The sequence below is a fragment of the Heloderma suspectum genome, chromosome 8 (genome assembly GCF_057233095.1).
Source record: "Heloderma suspectum isolate Gila_16-S chromosome 8, 16-S_ref, whole genome shotgun sequence".
NCBI lineage: Eukaryota > Metazoa > Chordata > Lepidosauria > Squamata > Helodermatidae > Heloderma > Heloderma suspectum.
This window is the reverse complement of record NC_139465.1, coordinates 43,552,528-43,566,750: the sequence shown is the minus strand read 5'-3', so window position 1 is coordinate 43,566,750 and position 14,223 is coordinate 43,552,528. Positions and strand designations below refer to the sequence as shown.

The 14,223-nt window shown below is 48.9% G+C and overlaps 1 protein-coding gene across 2 annotated transcripts in view; it reads right to left on the bottom strand.

The window, feature by feature from the left end:
* Positions 1-14,223, bottom strand: part of MLKL (mixed lineage kinase domain like pseudokinase) — a 31,477-nt gene continuing 17,254 nt past the window's right edge. For both annotated transcript variants that reach the window (XM_084812195.1, XM_084812196.1), the window contains exons 7-11: positions 12,106-12,190; positions 10,728-10,879; positions 8,671-8,720; positions 3,155-3,295; positions 1-1,862 (exon numbers count right to left, since the gene is read on the bottom strand). In XM_084812195.1, the coding sequence (XP_084668321.1) occupies positions 1,804-1,862; positions 3,155-3,295; positions 8,671-8,720; positions 10,728-10,879; positions 12,106-12,190 (487 nt within the window). In that variant the 3' untranslated portion in view covers positions 1-1,803. The remainder of the gene's footprint in view (positions 1,863-3,154; positions 3,296-8,670; positions 8,721-10,727; positions 10,880-12,105; positions 12,191-14,223) is intronic.

Below are 14,223 nucleotides of genomic sequence, written 5' to 3'. Positions count from 1 at the left end.
CAGTTAACTTTTGATCATTTAATGCTGCTCAGTACATGATATGCCATGGGATGGGAGTGAGGGGGGTGGGAGTGGGTCAACAACAAACGTTTAATTTAATTCCCTTAATGCAGAAAAAAAAACCCCTTGGCCCTGCTCTGATTAATGGCATGAACAATATGATAATAATATAAATCAATTTCCTCATTTTCATTCAGTTGATGTGTGTGCACATCAAGAGAGGGAGGAGAGAGAGGGAGAGAGAGAAAGATTTACTCACAACAAAAACAAAAGGGAGAGAAAAAACATCACCAAGAAAGGCCCTTGATGGGTGCTTAAGCACCCAATTAGCATGCAATGCTCCTATTTGCATTTCAAGGGAATGCTCCAGCAGGAACCTCCCTCGAAATGCAAATAGCAGCTTCAGAACAGGGAGAGAAAGAGTTAAACTTCCCCTCCTCACCTCCAATGGTCTTGGCTGCTATTTACGTAACAAAAGCATGCAGTTAATATCTTGTCAAGTTTGGCCCTTTGTGTTAGCCAGGGGATGGTTGAGGTGCTACAGAACCCACAGCCTGTGGGCTTTATCTGGGCTGCTGGGTAGCCAAATTTGGCCTATGGAGGCTCCTGGGGTCCTCCAGGGAGGGAATCCCCACTGACCTCAGCGCTGGCTGGGTCCCTTTCTTGGGTGGGTGGGAGGGAGCAGGGGGAGCACAGAAGTCTGTGCCTCCCATCAGCACAAAGGAAGGGCTGGGGGCAAGGCAGTGATGTCAGTGGTCACAGCCACACCCACCGATGTCATCTGGCCTGTGGAAGGGATGGTGGGGGGCAATCCAGCCCCCCAACAAAGATACGTTCTGCACCCTGTGCTAGAAGGGCCTGTTCACACTAATGCTGGGTGCCTACTCCAGCCCCCACCTGCAGTGCCCTGTGCACCTGGCAGACAAGTTTCCTAAATCATTTGTTGCAACACTAATTACAAGGGTGCCCACCAAATAGAAGTTTGTGGCAGGGTGCCAGGCTGACAAATGGTCCAGAGAATCTCTTTGCCCTGGCCACAGGGCATTCTGGGTCAAAAAGAGAAAAGATGGCCAGGCCTGTGTCACTTTTCAGGGGGACAGTGTGGTTGTGCAGGCAAGGGAAACACCGGGCTTGGTGGCTTTCACGAGAAACAAGTTCTGGCTTTTCACAAAGACATCCAAGATTCCTGTCTTAAACTGGGGGCTGGTCCAACCAGGACCCAAACTAACCAGATTCAAGGATACCAATATGACTCACGTCCACTTGTGTGAAAGAATGGTAGAGTTTATTGATGGTAAATGGATGCAGAGAATAAAAGCAAAGAAAAATGTCCTTAACTCTCAGTTCAGTCACCCCGGTTCCCAGGGACGTGACAGACACCGTCCAACGGGGCTGGTTATCTGAGCAAGAGGTGCACCTTCCCTCAGATGAGAACAGGTGAGCAGGCCAATTTGCTCAGGATTTTATAGGGGAAGTCTCACTGAGTTAGGAAACTGACAGGAAGCACACCCACACTGCCCCCCCCCCTTTGCCGAGGAAGGGCGTCCTTATCAGTTCAGAAAGTACAGCCCGTGCAAAGCAACTACTCTACATTGTCTGTTAGTTTCTGTTAGTAGCAAAAAGGGTGGCCTCCACTGTATCTTAACACAGCTAGGAAAACCCACTCTAAAATCATGAACATTGTCAACTGCTCTAGCAAATTAGTGTACTTATGCTGTTAATGACTGCATTAAATACTGCATATCGCTGGGTAAATTCACACCAGAGTGCCAGCCATTCTTCCGAAACCAATACAATTCCCTCTCATGTGGTCAAGCTGTCCGTGCTGCCATGTTCGTCAACAAGGAGTTGGTTCACTATTCCTGCAGAACAAAAGGTAAGTTGGCTTTCAGAACAGGACATTCCAAAAATTGAGGCTGAGACTGTGTTATAGGGATTCTGGAGAAATTCAAGATGGACTAAAATAGGCTCGGATTTCTAAGAATCTGACCTGCAGAATCCGCTGTGGAGCGACCCCCTCAGGCCACGCAGAGTCCGTGGACTTTTGGATGATTTTTTTTACTTTCCCCAAATTTACGCATATAAATTCATAGGAAAATATGTTTCTGCTGAGGAAACATTGAATGGAATGGGAGACAATACACTAAATGTTACATACTAAGGTAAATTAGGTAAATACTTATGCAATTATTTGCATATTTTTCCGCACAACGAAAAAAAAAAATCACATTTGTCTGTGGGCGGACAACGGAACAAAAGGCACCTGACAATCCACGAAACACAGACAGAACGGATTTTACACAGTCTATACATCCCTAGCTGTATATAATCTCTGTTTTGCAGTTTGGTCTTCTGAACAAGCAGGCATGGGAGGCTACCTTTGCCAGTGTGGGGGCAAGAAGGGGGTACAATGCATTGGATCCCTTTAGCCCAGGGTGCAGAACCTCTTTCAGCCCAAGGGCCAAATTCAAATTTCAGAGACGCTCTCAGAGGACGCATTCCAGTGGTAGGCGGGCCAAAGGCAAAAGGGGCCAAAACCCCAACCATATTTTAGTTTTACAATATAAGTTCAGCGTCCATACAGAACAGCACGAAACTCCAAGTGAGTCTTTACAGCAGGAACGTTGAACCTCTTCCAACCTGAGGGCCAATTTCATTTCAGATAAGCTCTTGGGTGGAATTCCAGTGGTGGATGGGGCTGAAGGCAAAGGGAGCAGAGTCAAAGGCAAAAGAGGTGAGGCCCAAAATGCAAATAACACCAGCCTATTTTTGCTTAAAGCTCTTCCTGTCTGTAACTCAGCCTTAGGACAGGCATTTCAACCTTTTAGAATGAGGGGAAAACTGCACAAACACCAGGAAATCATCAAATCTCTGACTTGGATTCCTGCATTGAGCAGGGGGTTGGACTCGATGGCCTTGTAGGCCCCTTCCAACCCTAATATTCTATGATTCTATGATTCTATGAAATTATATGCGGTCAGGGGAAAGGGGGAGGGGCCAGGTTGAAGGGGGTGCAGCCATCTGGCAAACACCAGAGGACCGTATTGGAACTCTGGTGGGCCAGATGCGGCCCCTGGACCTTAGGTTCTGCACCCTTGCTTTAGTCACTGTGGCATGCCAATGAGCAACCTACTGCAGGCCAAGCCTACAGTACCTTCAGCAGATGGGCGCTTAGAAGGCTCAAAGTCCCGACACTGGTTGATGATGTCCTGCAGGTAGCGGGGGCAATCTTCTCTCAGTGGCTCCTGGTATCTTTGCTTGTAAACCTTCTCATAGATCTCCTCTGAAGCACAGCCTAAGGTGATAAGCACAGGGACAGGGAGGTGGCCTGGGTTATTCACCGTACACAGCAAGATTAGTCTCATTCCCTGCTCTTACAGCCTAATTTATTTATTTTTTGAGAACACTTTTGCCCTGCTCTTCAGCCGAATGGTTTACAAATCAGTAAAAAAAACAGGACAGGGTTACAATTAAAGGAATGACACAAAACGAAAGAGGGATGGGGGGGGGGAGAGAAAAACAAGAAAATGGAGGCACCATAACAAAGTTCTTATACAGATCAGCTGGAATGGAAACAGGTCAGGGAGAGGAGGAACCTCATCTGGAGTACTGTGTCCAGTTCTGGGCACCGCACTTTAAGAAGGATGCAGACAAGCTGGAGAGGGTTCAGAGGAGGGCAACAAAGATGATCAGAGGACTGGAAACAAAGCCCTGTGAAGAGAGACTGAAAGAACTGGGCCTGTTTAGCCTTGAGAAGAGAAGACTGAGGGGAGATAGGATAGCGCTCTTCAGGGACTTGAAAGGCTGTCTCAGAGAGGAAGGCCAGCATCTCTTTTTGATCATCCCAGAGTGCAGGACACGGAATAATGGGCGCAAGTGACAGGAAGCCAGATTCCGGCTGAACATCAGGAGAAACTTCCTGACTGTTAGACAATGGAGCCCACTACCCAAGGAGGCAGTGGGCTCTCCCGCACTGGAGGCATTCAAGATGAGGCTGGACAACCATCTGTCAGGGCGCTTTGACTTAGATTCCTGCACTGAGCAGGGGGTTGGACTCAATGGTCTTGTAGGCCCCTTCCAACCCCACTATTCTATGATTCTATGATTCTAAATGGCTCCGCTTTCCATCGCCCCCTCTGCTATAGCCCCCTAAATCACATTCACAATTAAACATTAAATGCAACTGCTGACAAAATTGTTCTGGAGGGGGCAATTTTCAGGGGAGAAGTAATGGAGTGTGTGTGTAAGCCAACCTTTTCGACCCTGGTGCCCTCCGGATGTGTTGGGCTACAACTCCCATAAGCCCCTGGCATGCTGGCTTGGGGTTTATGGGAGATGAAGCCCAACACATCTGGAAGACACCAGGTTGGGGAAGGCTGGCGTAACGAATTCCCTGCCCGCCACGCCTCTGCTGCAATGTTCTCCACACACAGGGAAAGAGCTCTAGTGATGCATTTCATCTTGCAAACCTGCCTCAAACTCCATAGGACGGAGCTGCAGTGGAAAAGCTCCACTTTTTCCACTGGTGGGGGAGCGGTTAAGCAACCCGCCCGCAAGTTCAACCCTTCCATTGCCAATATCAAAGGGAACGCCTGACCGCATGTGTGTGGAGGCTCGGAGTCCTCCAAGGTCATTCTAGGAAAGATCCAGCACTCAGTCCCCAGTAGAGGACAGCCTCCTCGGGAAGCATCTGAAAATGTCTGCATCAGACCACCCAACTGTAACACATGCAACATCTGCTTTTGTGCAAGGGCTGGGTGCTGCGGCATAGTGAAGCCAGGGCTTACACGGATGCAGCACCAGCACTTTTTCTTTGGCAGGGACGCTGACGTCATTGCCAGCCCCACAGACCTCCCTGTTCCCTCTTAGCTTAGATGCAATCCTCACGGTAGCTGCGGGGGAATGAGTTTTCCCTGCAACAATATCTTGTTCCTTGTTGTAATGGCTTGGACTTGAATGGGCAATTAAGTCTGATAAAAGCCCTGCTCCTGGTGGAGATGAAACCTGCTAGAACTGGTTTGTTGATTTGTATCAGCACAGCTGTCTGAAGCTTTGGCCTCTCTTGAGGGAGTAGCTACAGTGGCTGCCATGATCAGAGAATCATAGAACAGTAGGGTTGGAAGGGGCCTACAAGACCATCAAGTCCAACCCCCTGCTCAATGCAGGCATCCAAGCCAGAGCATCCCTGTCAAGTGGCTGTGCAGCCTCGTCTTGAATGCCTCCAATGTGGGAGAGCCCACCACCTCCCCAGGTAGCTAGAAGAGGGATAGAAAGGGAACGAAAAATACTCCGGGTGAATGACTGGCTACGAAGGTGGTGCCGACGAGAGAGATTTGGATTCTGGGACCACGGGCTATACTTCCTGGAAGATGGGCTGTTGGCAAGGGACGGGTTGCACCTCACAAAAGCTGGGAAGAATGCGTTTGGTCACAGCATGAAGAACTTCATCAGGAGGGCTTTAAACTGAATCCTACGGGGAAGGGAGATGTAATGTTGGGGGTAACAATAGACGTAGGCGCATGCACTGCAATGGAGAGAACAGCTCTAATAGCGCCCAATAATAGTCTTTAGACAAATGTAGGAAGAAAGCCAGCCCATGAAGCACATGGTCTTTGATGTCTATATACTAATGCCCAGAATATGGGAAACAAACAGAACGAACTTGAACTCTTAATACAAGAGGGAAAGTATGACTTGATAGGTATAACTGAGACTTTGTGGGATGACTCTCATGATTGGAATACAGCAATTGAAGGATATAACTTATTCAAAAAGAACAGGAGGAACAGAAAGGGAGGTGGGGTTGCACTGTATGTGAAAAATACATATCTCTGCACAGAAATACAGGAGGAGGAGCTTGGTGGCCCCATCGAGAGCATCTGGATCAAAATAAATGGAGCAAAGAATAAAAGGTACCTGGTGGTCGGAGTCTACTACCGGCCACCCAATCAAGGAGAAAACGAGGACGAAACTTTTGAAAAGCAAATAGCCAATGTTTCAAGGAAGCATGATGTAGTAGTAATGGGGGACTTCAATTTCCCCGATATTTGTTGGGAGACAAATTCTGCAAAACATGGCCCCTCCAGGAAATTTCTGACTTGTATGGCGGATAACTTCCTCCTACAGAAAGTAGAGGAAGGAACTAGAGGATCGGCTAGCCTTGACTTGATCCTAACCAACAGAGATGACTTAGTGGATAAAGTAGCAGTTACAGGAACTCTGGGGGAAAGCAACCTGTTGTACTTGAGTTCTTGGTTCTAAGGGAAGCAAAAGCTGAGTGTAGTCAAAACCCTGGATTTTAGGAAAGCTGATTTTAATAAACTCAGAACAATGATCAGTAAGGTCCCATGGCAAGCGACACTAATGAGAAAAGGAGTCCAAGATGGGTGAGAGCTTTTGAAAAAGGAAATTCTCAAGGCACAATTACAAACAATTCCAACAAGAAGAAAAGGTGGAAGACAACAGAAGAAGCCAATGTGGCTTCACAAAAAGCTTAGGGATGACCTGAAAACAAAAAAGGACACATATAGGAAGTGGAAAGAAGGCCAGGAAACAAAGGAAGAGTACAGGCAGCTAGCACAGAATTGCAGGGATGGTGTCAGGAAGGCTAAAGCTGAGAACGAGCGGAGGCTAGCGAGGGATGCTAAAAACAACAAAAAGGCTTTCTTCAGCTACGTGCATAGTAAAAGGCAGAGGAAAGAAATGGTGGTTCAGCTATTAATTAAGGATGGCAAAACGATAACAGATGACAAAGAAAAGGCAGAGGTGCTCAGTTCCTACTTTGTCTCAGTCTTCTCCCAAAAGAGCGTCTATGACCCCCCTGGCAAAGGCAAAGTACAGGCTGAAGGGGCAGGATGCAGCTTGAGATCAATAGGCATATAGTCAAGGAACACCTAATTACTTTGAATGAGTTCAAATCTCCAGGGCCAGATGAACTGCATCCCAGAGTAATAAAGGAACTGGCAGAAGAACTCTCAGAACCGCTGTCTATTCTCTTTGAGCATTCATGGAGGACAGGGGAAGTGCCAGATGACTGGAGGAGGGCTAATGTTGTCCCTATCTTCAAAAAGGGTAAAAAGGAGGAACCTGGGAACTACAGACCAGTCAGTCTGACATCAATCCCAGGGAAAATTCTGGAGGAGATGATAAAGCAATCCATCTGGAAGCACCTTGAAAACAATGCCATGATTACTCGAAACCAACCTGGATTTGTCAAAAACAAGTCCTGCCAGACAAATCTGATCTCATTTTGGATCAAGTAACCTCCCTTGTGGACCGTGGGAATGCTGTAGACATCATATACCTCGACTTCAGCAAAGCTTTCGACAAAGTGCCCCATGATATCCTGATGAGCAAACTAGCTCAAAGTGGGCTAGATGAAACAACGATCCAGTGGATCCACAGTTGGCTACAGAATCGGACTCAAAGAGTGCTTATCAATGGTACCTTCTCCAATTGAGAAGAGGTAACGAGTGGGGTACCGCAGGGCTCAGTCCTGGGCCCAGTGCTCTTCAACATTTTAAGGAATGACTTGGAGGAGGAGGTGCAAGGAATGCTGATCAAATTTGCAGATGACACAAAATTGGGTGGGATAGCTAATACTCTGGAAGACAGAAACAAAATTCAAAGTGATCTGGATAGACTGGAGCGCTGGGCAGAAAACAACAGAATGACATTTAATAGGGATAAATGCCAAGTTCTGCACCTAGGAAAAAGAAACCAAACGCACAGTTACAAGATGGAGGATATGTGGCTCAACAACACTACAAGCGAGAAGGATCTTGGAATTGTTGACGATCACAAGCTGAATATGAGCCAACAATGTGATGCGGCTGCAAAAAAGGCCAATGCTCTTTTGGGCTGCATTAATAGAAGCATAGCTTCCAAATCCCGGGAAGTACTAGTTCCCCTCTACTCAGCACTGGTTAGGCCTCATCTGGAGTAATGTGTCGCACTTTAAGAAGGATGCAGACAAGCTGGAGAGGGTTCAGAGGAGGGCAACAAAGATGATCAGGGAACTGGAAACAAAGCCCTGTGAAGAGAGACTGAAAGAATTGGGCATGTTTACCCTGAGAAGAGAAGACTGAGGGGAGATATGATAGCGCTCTTCAAGTACTTGAAAGGTTGTCCCAGAGAGGAAGGCCAGGATCTCTTCTCGATCATCCCAGAGTGCAGGACACGGAATAATGGGTTCAAGTTACAGGAAGCCAGATTCTGGCTGAACATCAGGAGAAACTTCCTGACTGTTAGAGCAATACAACAATGGAACCAATGACCTAGGATGGTGGTGGGCTCTCCCACAGTGGAGGCATTCAAGATGAGGCTGGACAGCCATCTGTCAGGGATGCTCTGACTTGGATTCCTGCACTGAGCAGGGGGTTGGACTCGATGGCCTTGTAGGCCCCTTCCAACCCTACTATTCTATGATTCTAATGGGTTCCATTGTCATATTGCGTCCCTACATTTCAGAACTGACCTCTCCACCACTAATTGCATGACAGGACCCAACGATTCAGGCCCCTAGCTTTGGGGATGGACATTCTTCAGTTTCATCTCACCCTCCAAGAGCAGAAGAGGAGTTTAGTCCCAGTCACTGTCATCAATCTGGATACCATACTGCTGCCCCTCCCACAACTGAAAGAGCCGAACCCTGTCGCATCTGGGCCTCACCTGCAAAGGGGATCTTGCCAGTCGCAATCTCCCATAGCACGATCCCAAAGCTGAAACGAAGCAAAGAGGTCATGTTCGGGTGGCGGGGTGGCCTACTTTACAGATCCATTTTGGAATGCTGACAGAGGACCGTCCTCTATTTGAAGGTGCCCTCTTTGAAGAGGTGTCCAGTCCAAAGCCAAAGAAGCAGGAGGAGGGGGAGCAGCCTTAATGTGGCCCATCCACAGTTGGCACCTGGGCAGGAGACTGAGCAGGCACATACGGGTCACCTGGTCAGTCTTCCCCACTGTGGTGAGATGTCATCTATATTTCTGTTCAAATGATAGCGATTATTTCTAAATTTGCACCAATACATATACACTGCAGATGCAGGGGATATGCAAATTGGTGTCCTCTTTTGTCTTCTTTTTTGGCCATGAGTTTCCTCTGCTTTGGCCACCCTATCGCTGATGGCAGATGGCAGCCCCCTTGCTCTCAGCCATGCCCAGGGATGGAGATATGACAGAACCAGGGAGCCGGAAGGCACCAATGTTCACCTGAACCCGCGACTCGTAAGCTGTTGCCTATCCTGGTCTGCTCTCCATTTCCAGGCAGGCAGCAAGGTCATGACAAAAACAGCTGAAGAACACAGCAGAGGACTTTTCCAGAGCAAAGAGGGATCAGAGCTCAAGTTGGCCAGCTGTGAACAGTTAGGACTTTTTGAGAAGACTCATCCTGACAAGGAGCACTCTCAGACAGTGGAGGCTGGTGGCTCCCATGTCAGTGGGGCAGTGAATCCTCTCTGGGTTTCAGCCAGAACCAGTCAGAACTGGCACACCTGGAGTGGATCTGCCACCCCACTGACATCGGAGCCACCAGCCTCCACTGCTTGCAGACCTCACAGAGCTTCCCTTCCTCTGCGCCATGGTGTAGTGCAGGGGTGGGCAGCCCCCTGGCCTTTTTTGCACGCTCACCTCCAACCCCGATTAGTGGCGGGGGGGGGGATGGGGGCATGGCCGTCTGAGGAGCCCTGGAGGGCCAGATTTGGCCCCTGGGCCTGAGGGACTGCACCCCTGGACTAGCATGACGTTACATCATTGTACGCTGCACAGCACATCCCCCTGCAATTGGCAGCCCGCGAAGCAGAGCTTGGGGGGCAATTGCAGGGGGGGCTTGAGCAAGACGCCCTTGCTGCTGCCTCACCATCACTGCCGATTCATTGGCCCTCTCCTGCCAGACCCACCCACAGGGAGAGTGCAGAGCGCATGGAAAGAGCTGCTCCATCCCCTCACTTGCCACTGCTCGTGTGATCCGAGCGGGCAGCCACAGCAAGGAGGAAGAGGGCCAGGAGGCACCAGGGCTGGCAGTGGCTCCTCTTCAGGCAGATGGGGCCTCGACAGGCACCCAGGGATGCCGACCCCGGACACCAGCCAGGTGTGCTGCTAGCCGCTGAAAAGAGCCGGTGCCCAGGCCCAGGGGACTCAGAAGTGCGTAAGCCAGAAGGCTATCCGCACATGCAAATGCAGAAATATTTACAGTTGATTCCTCATCCACGTCAACTTAAATAAAACATATTCTGTTCATTTGCACCCTGCCCCAGATCATCTCAAACCAATGGAAAGTGTTCTTTCCCCCTAAGAGTAATTGCCACACAGGCAAAGATTTCGGGGGGGGGGGGAGTGTTGGAGCATGTGGAGCAGGGGGTGTTCACCCTTCCCTCCCTGGCTGCAGTCTCCCTTGAAAATTGTCCCCTGTGTGGCAATTAAGCTGAGAAAGAGAAAATTTTTGTTGGCACCACGGAACGCTCAGCACTTGGGGGAATAGACCCAGGGCCCTGGGGAACAGGGTTGGGCCTGGGTCCCCTGGGCGCAGGCCTAACAATGTCCCTGCAGCCCAAAGCTGGAGTGAAGGACCTGATGCCCTGCCATGCATGTTGACACAGGAAGGGATGTGGCTTGGCTCCCTATGTGCCCCCCCATAAGTCTAGATAAGTCCTCAAGGGCTGTAGCCTTTGCTAAGAGATGGCTGAGCCACATCTGTGAAGGAGCCCAAGTTTGGCAGCCCTGTGAAATGGGTACCTGTATATTTCGCTAACCAGGTTGTATTGATGGTTGACTGATGCCAGACCCTCAGGGCAGATGTAGGCTGAAGAAGAGACCTCTTTGTGGGCTTTCTCCTTGTGTTTCTGACTGATGGAGGACTCCGTTTGATCCAGATTGAATCCTGACATCTGAGAGGAGCAGAGGGGATGCCACATGGCCAAGTAACTCAGTAGCCAAAGGTCTGGAATGCAATGCCTTCCCCCCGCCCCAATGGGGATACAGTGGGGTAGTGGTTAGTTTTGAAGTGCAGGCAGGCAGTCATGATGGTCTCCATAGCCACGCCCCCAAAGAGAGTCCAACCATTCAGGCAGCTGCATTGATCCATATCAACGCACCAGTTCTGACAGTTTTCATTATCACCCGGAGCAGGTCTTCTTAAAGCTAACAGGTCTTAATTGCCCATTCAAAAATATTTCACATGACAACATGGAACAACATATTGTTGCTAGAAACATTCATTTCACCCCACCTGCTATGAGAATTGCAGCTAAGCTCAGAGGAAAGAGGGACTGGGGGTGGGGATAGCAAATGCAGTCAGCTTACTGCTAAAAAAAAAGTGTGGGTGCTGCGTCCTCTGAGCCCTGACTCTACTATACCACTGGGAATGACCTTTAAATCATGATGTAAATGGGCAGGGTAGATATGTTTGGATCCAATACGTACGCACATCCACACACACACCCTTGGTTCACACAACACAGCAGCCCAGTGTGACTTAACTTACCCACGGGGGCTGTCGCATTTTGCCGGGTGCCTGGCTTGCCGTGGCTTGTTGTGTCATACGAACCCAGGTGGCAGGGGTTGTTTGAGAGTAAGACTGCCCTCAAATAACCCTAAAGCAAGCCGTGGGTTATTTGAGGGCTGTCTAACCCTCAAACCGCCCCTGCTGCCTGGGTTCGCACAACATGGCAGGGCAGGCGCCCAGTGCAACACGACAGCCCCCGTGGGTAAATTAAGCCATGGTGGGCTGTTGTGTCATGTGAACTAGGGCAGGGAGGGACACCAGATTCCCCTGATCACCACAGCCCACTGTGGTTTATTTAAGCCAAGGCACGTGCTGGGCAACTGTTGAATATCGAAGCCAGGACTGCAGCTTGCTGGGCTGTCCGAACCCGGTGGGGGTGGGTGGCTGCACTGGTTAACAAACCACCCACAATCTCAAAAGAGTGCATGGGTTCTGGGTGGTTTGTTAACCACACCAGCCACCCACCCCCACCGGGTTCAGATGGCATAACAAGCCGCAGTTGCGGCTTCACTATTCAAAACTGCCTCTCACTGACGCCACAGCTTAAATACGCCACGGTGGACGGCTTGGTCATGCAAACTGGCCCAGAGAGAGGTGGGGGGATCTCACCTTTACACAGTAGCCTTTGGCAACCAGGAACTTGGTACTGTTGACACACCGGTGCATTTGGCACTTGCCCAGCGTCTGGTGCAACCTGCAGCCAACACAAACCAAGAGCAGCACTTCAGACGCTTAGTCAGCTCTTCTCACTCAGATCAAGCGCCATTCTCTTGATTTTTGCAGAATCTGGATTTGTCCAATGTGGATGGGTTGGTTCTTTTGTTACTCACGAAGTGAACTTTCCCATTTTCAAGGCAGAGCCGTGCACAGCACCGATTGGCTTGTGCCCGTGTCAGTCACAAAGCCAACTCACTCCCCTAGGAACATCAGAAGCTGCCTTACACCGAGTCCAACCCCTGGTCCATCTAGCCCAGTAGTGTCAACTCTGATTGGCAGGGTCTCTCCAGGGTTTCAGGCAGGATTCTTTTCTAGACCTACCTGAAGATGGCAGGAATCGAAACTGGGACCTTCCGCATGCAAAGCAGGGACTCTACCACTCAGCTATGATCCCTTCTCCACATACTTTTGAAAGTATTTTAAAAGTGTACAATTTTTTTTTCAGATTCTAAACAAACATCTCTTCAGATAAACATGCCAGGCAGTTGAATGGGGGGGGGGGGAGAAAAAGTGGGCAGCTGTCTGAAACATGTGGGGAATAGCCAAGAGGGAGAGGCAATCAGGTGTTGATTCACAGGCTGCATTTGTTTCCCTGTGGGGAGAAAGATGGGGAGAAGGAGCAGAGTCCACTCTACAACCAAATGTCCTGCTCCTGTTCGCAGGTATATCTGTCTTCACAGCACCTGCTCACAGCACCTGCTCCTGTTCACAGGTATGTCTGTCTTCATCCCAAGTCTCCCAGGAGGGGTGTTGCTAGGCATGTAAAATAATAGTATTCACTAAAATAGGCAATAATAGTCTTCACAAACATGTAGGAAGACAGCCAGACTATGAAGCACATGGTCTTCAATGTCTATGTACTAATGCCCAGAGTATGGGAAACAAACAGAACGAACTTGAACTCTTAATACAAGAGGGAAATTATGACTTGATAGGTGTAACTGAGACTTGGTGGGATGACTCTCATGACTGGAATACAGCAATTGAAGGCTATAGCTTGTTCAAAAAGAACAGGAGGAACAGAAAGGGAGGTGGGGTTGCACTCTATGTTAAAAAAAAACATATCTCTGCACAGAAATACAGGAGGAGGAGCTTGGTAGTCCCATCAAGAGCATCTGGGTTAAAATAAATGGAGCAAAGAATAAAAGGAACCTGGTGGTCGGAGTCTACTACCAGCCACCCAATCAAGGAGAAGACGAGGACAAAACTTTTGAAAAGCAAATAGCCAATGTTTCAAGGAAGCATGATGTAGTAGTAATGGGGGATTTCAATTTCCCCGATATTTGTTGGGAGACAAATTCTGCAAAACATGGCCCCTCCATGAAATTCCTGATTTGTGTAGCAGATAACTTCCTCCTACAGAAAGTAGAGAAAGGAACTAGAGGACTGGCTATCCTTGACTTGATCCTACTTGACCCCCCCCCGGCAAAGGCGAAGTACAGGCTGAAGGGGCGGGATTGCAGCTTGAGATCGATAGGCATATGATCAAGGAACACCTAATTACTTTGAATGAGTTCAAATCTCCAGGGCCAGATGAACTGCATCCTGGAGTAATAAAGGAACTGGCAGAAGAACTCTCAGAACTGCTGTCTATTCTCTTTGAGACATCATGGAGGACGGGTGAAGTGCCAGATGACTGGAGGAGGGCTAATGTTGTCCCTATCTGTAAAAAGGAGGAACCTGGGAACTACAGGCCAGTCAGTCTGACGTCATTCCCTGGGAAAATTCTAGATCAGATTATAATGCAATCCATCTGTAGGCACCTTGAAAACAATGCAGTGATTACTTGAAGCCAACATGGATATGTCAAGAACAAATCCTGCCAGATGAATCTGATCACATTTTTTGATCAGGTAACTTCCCTTGTAGGCTGTGGGAATGCTGTGGTAACTTCCTTCGTAGGCTGTGGGAATGCTGTGGACATCATATACTTTGGCTTCTGCAAAGCTTTCGACAAAGTGCCCCATGATATCCTGATGAGCAAACTAGCTCAAAGTGGGCTAGATGAAA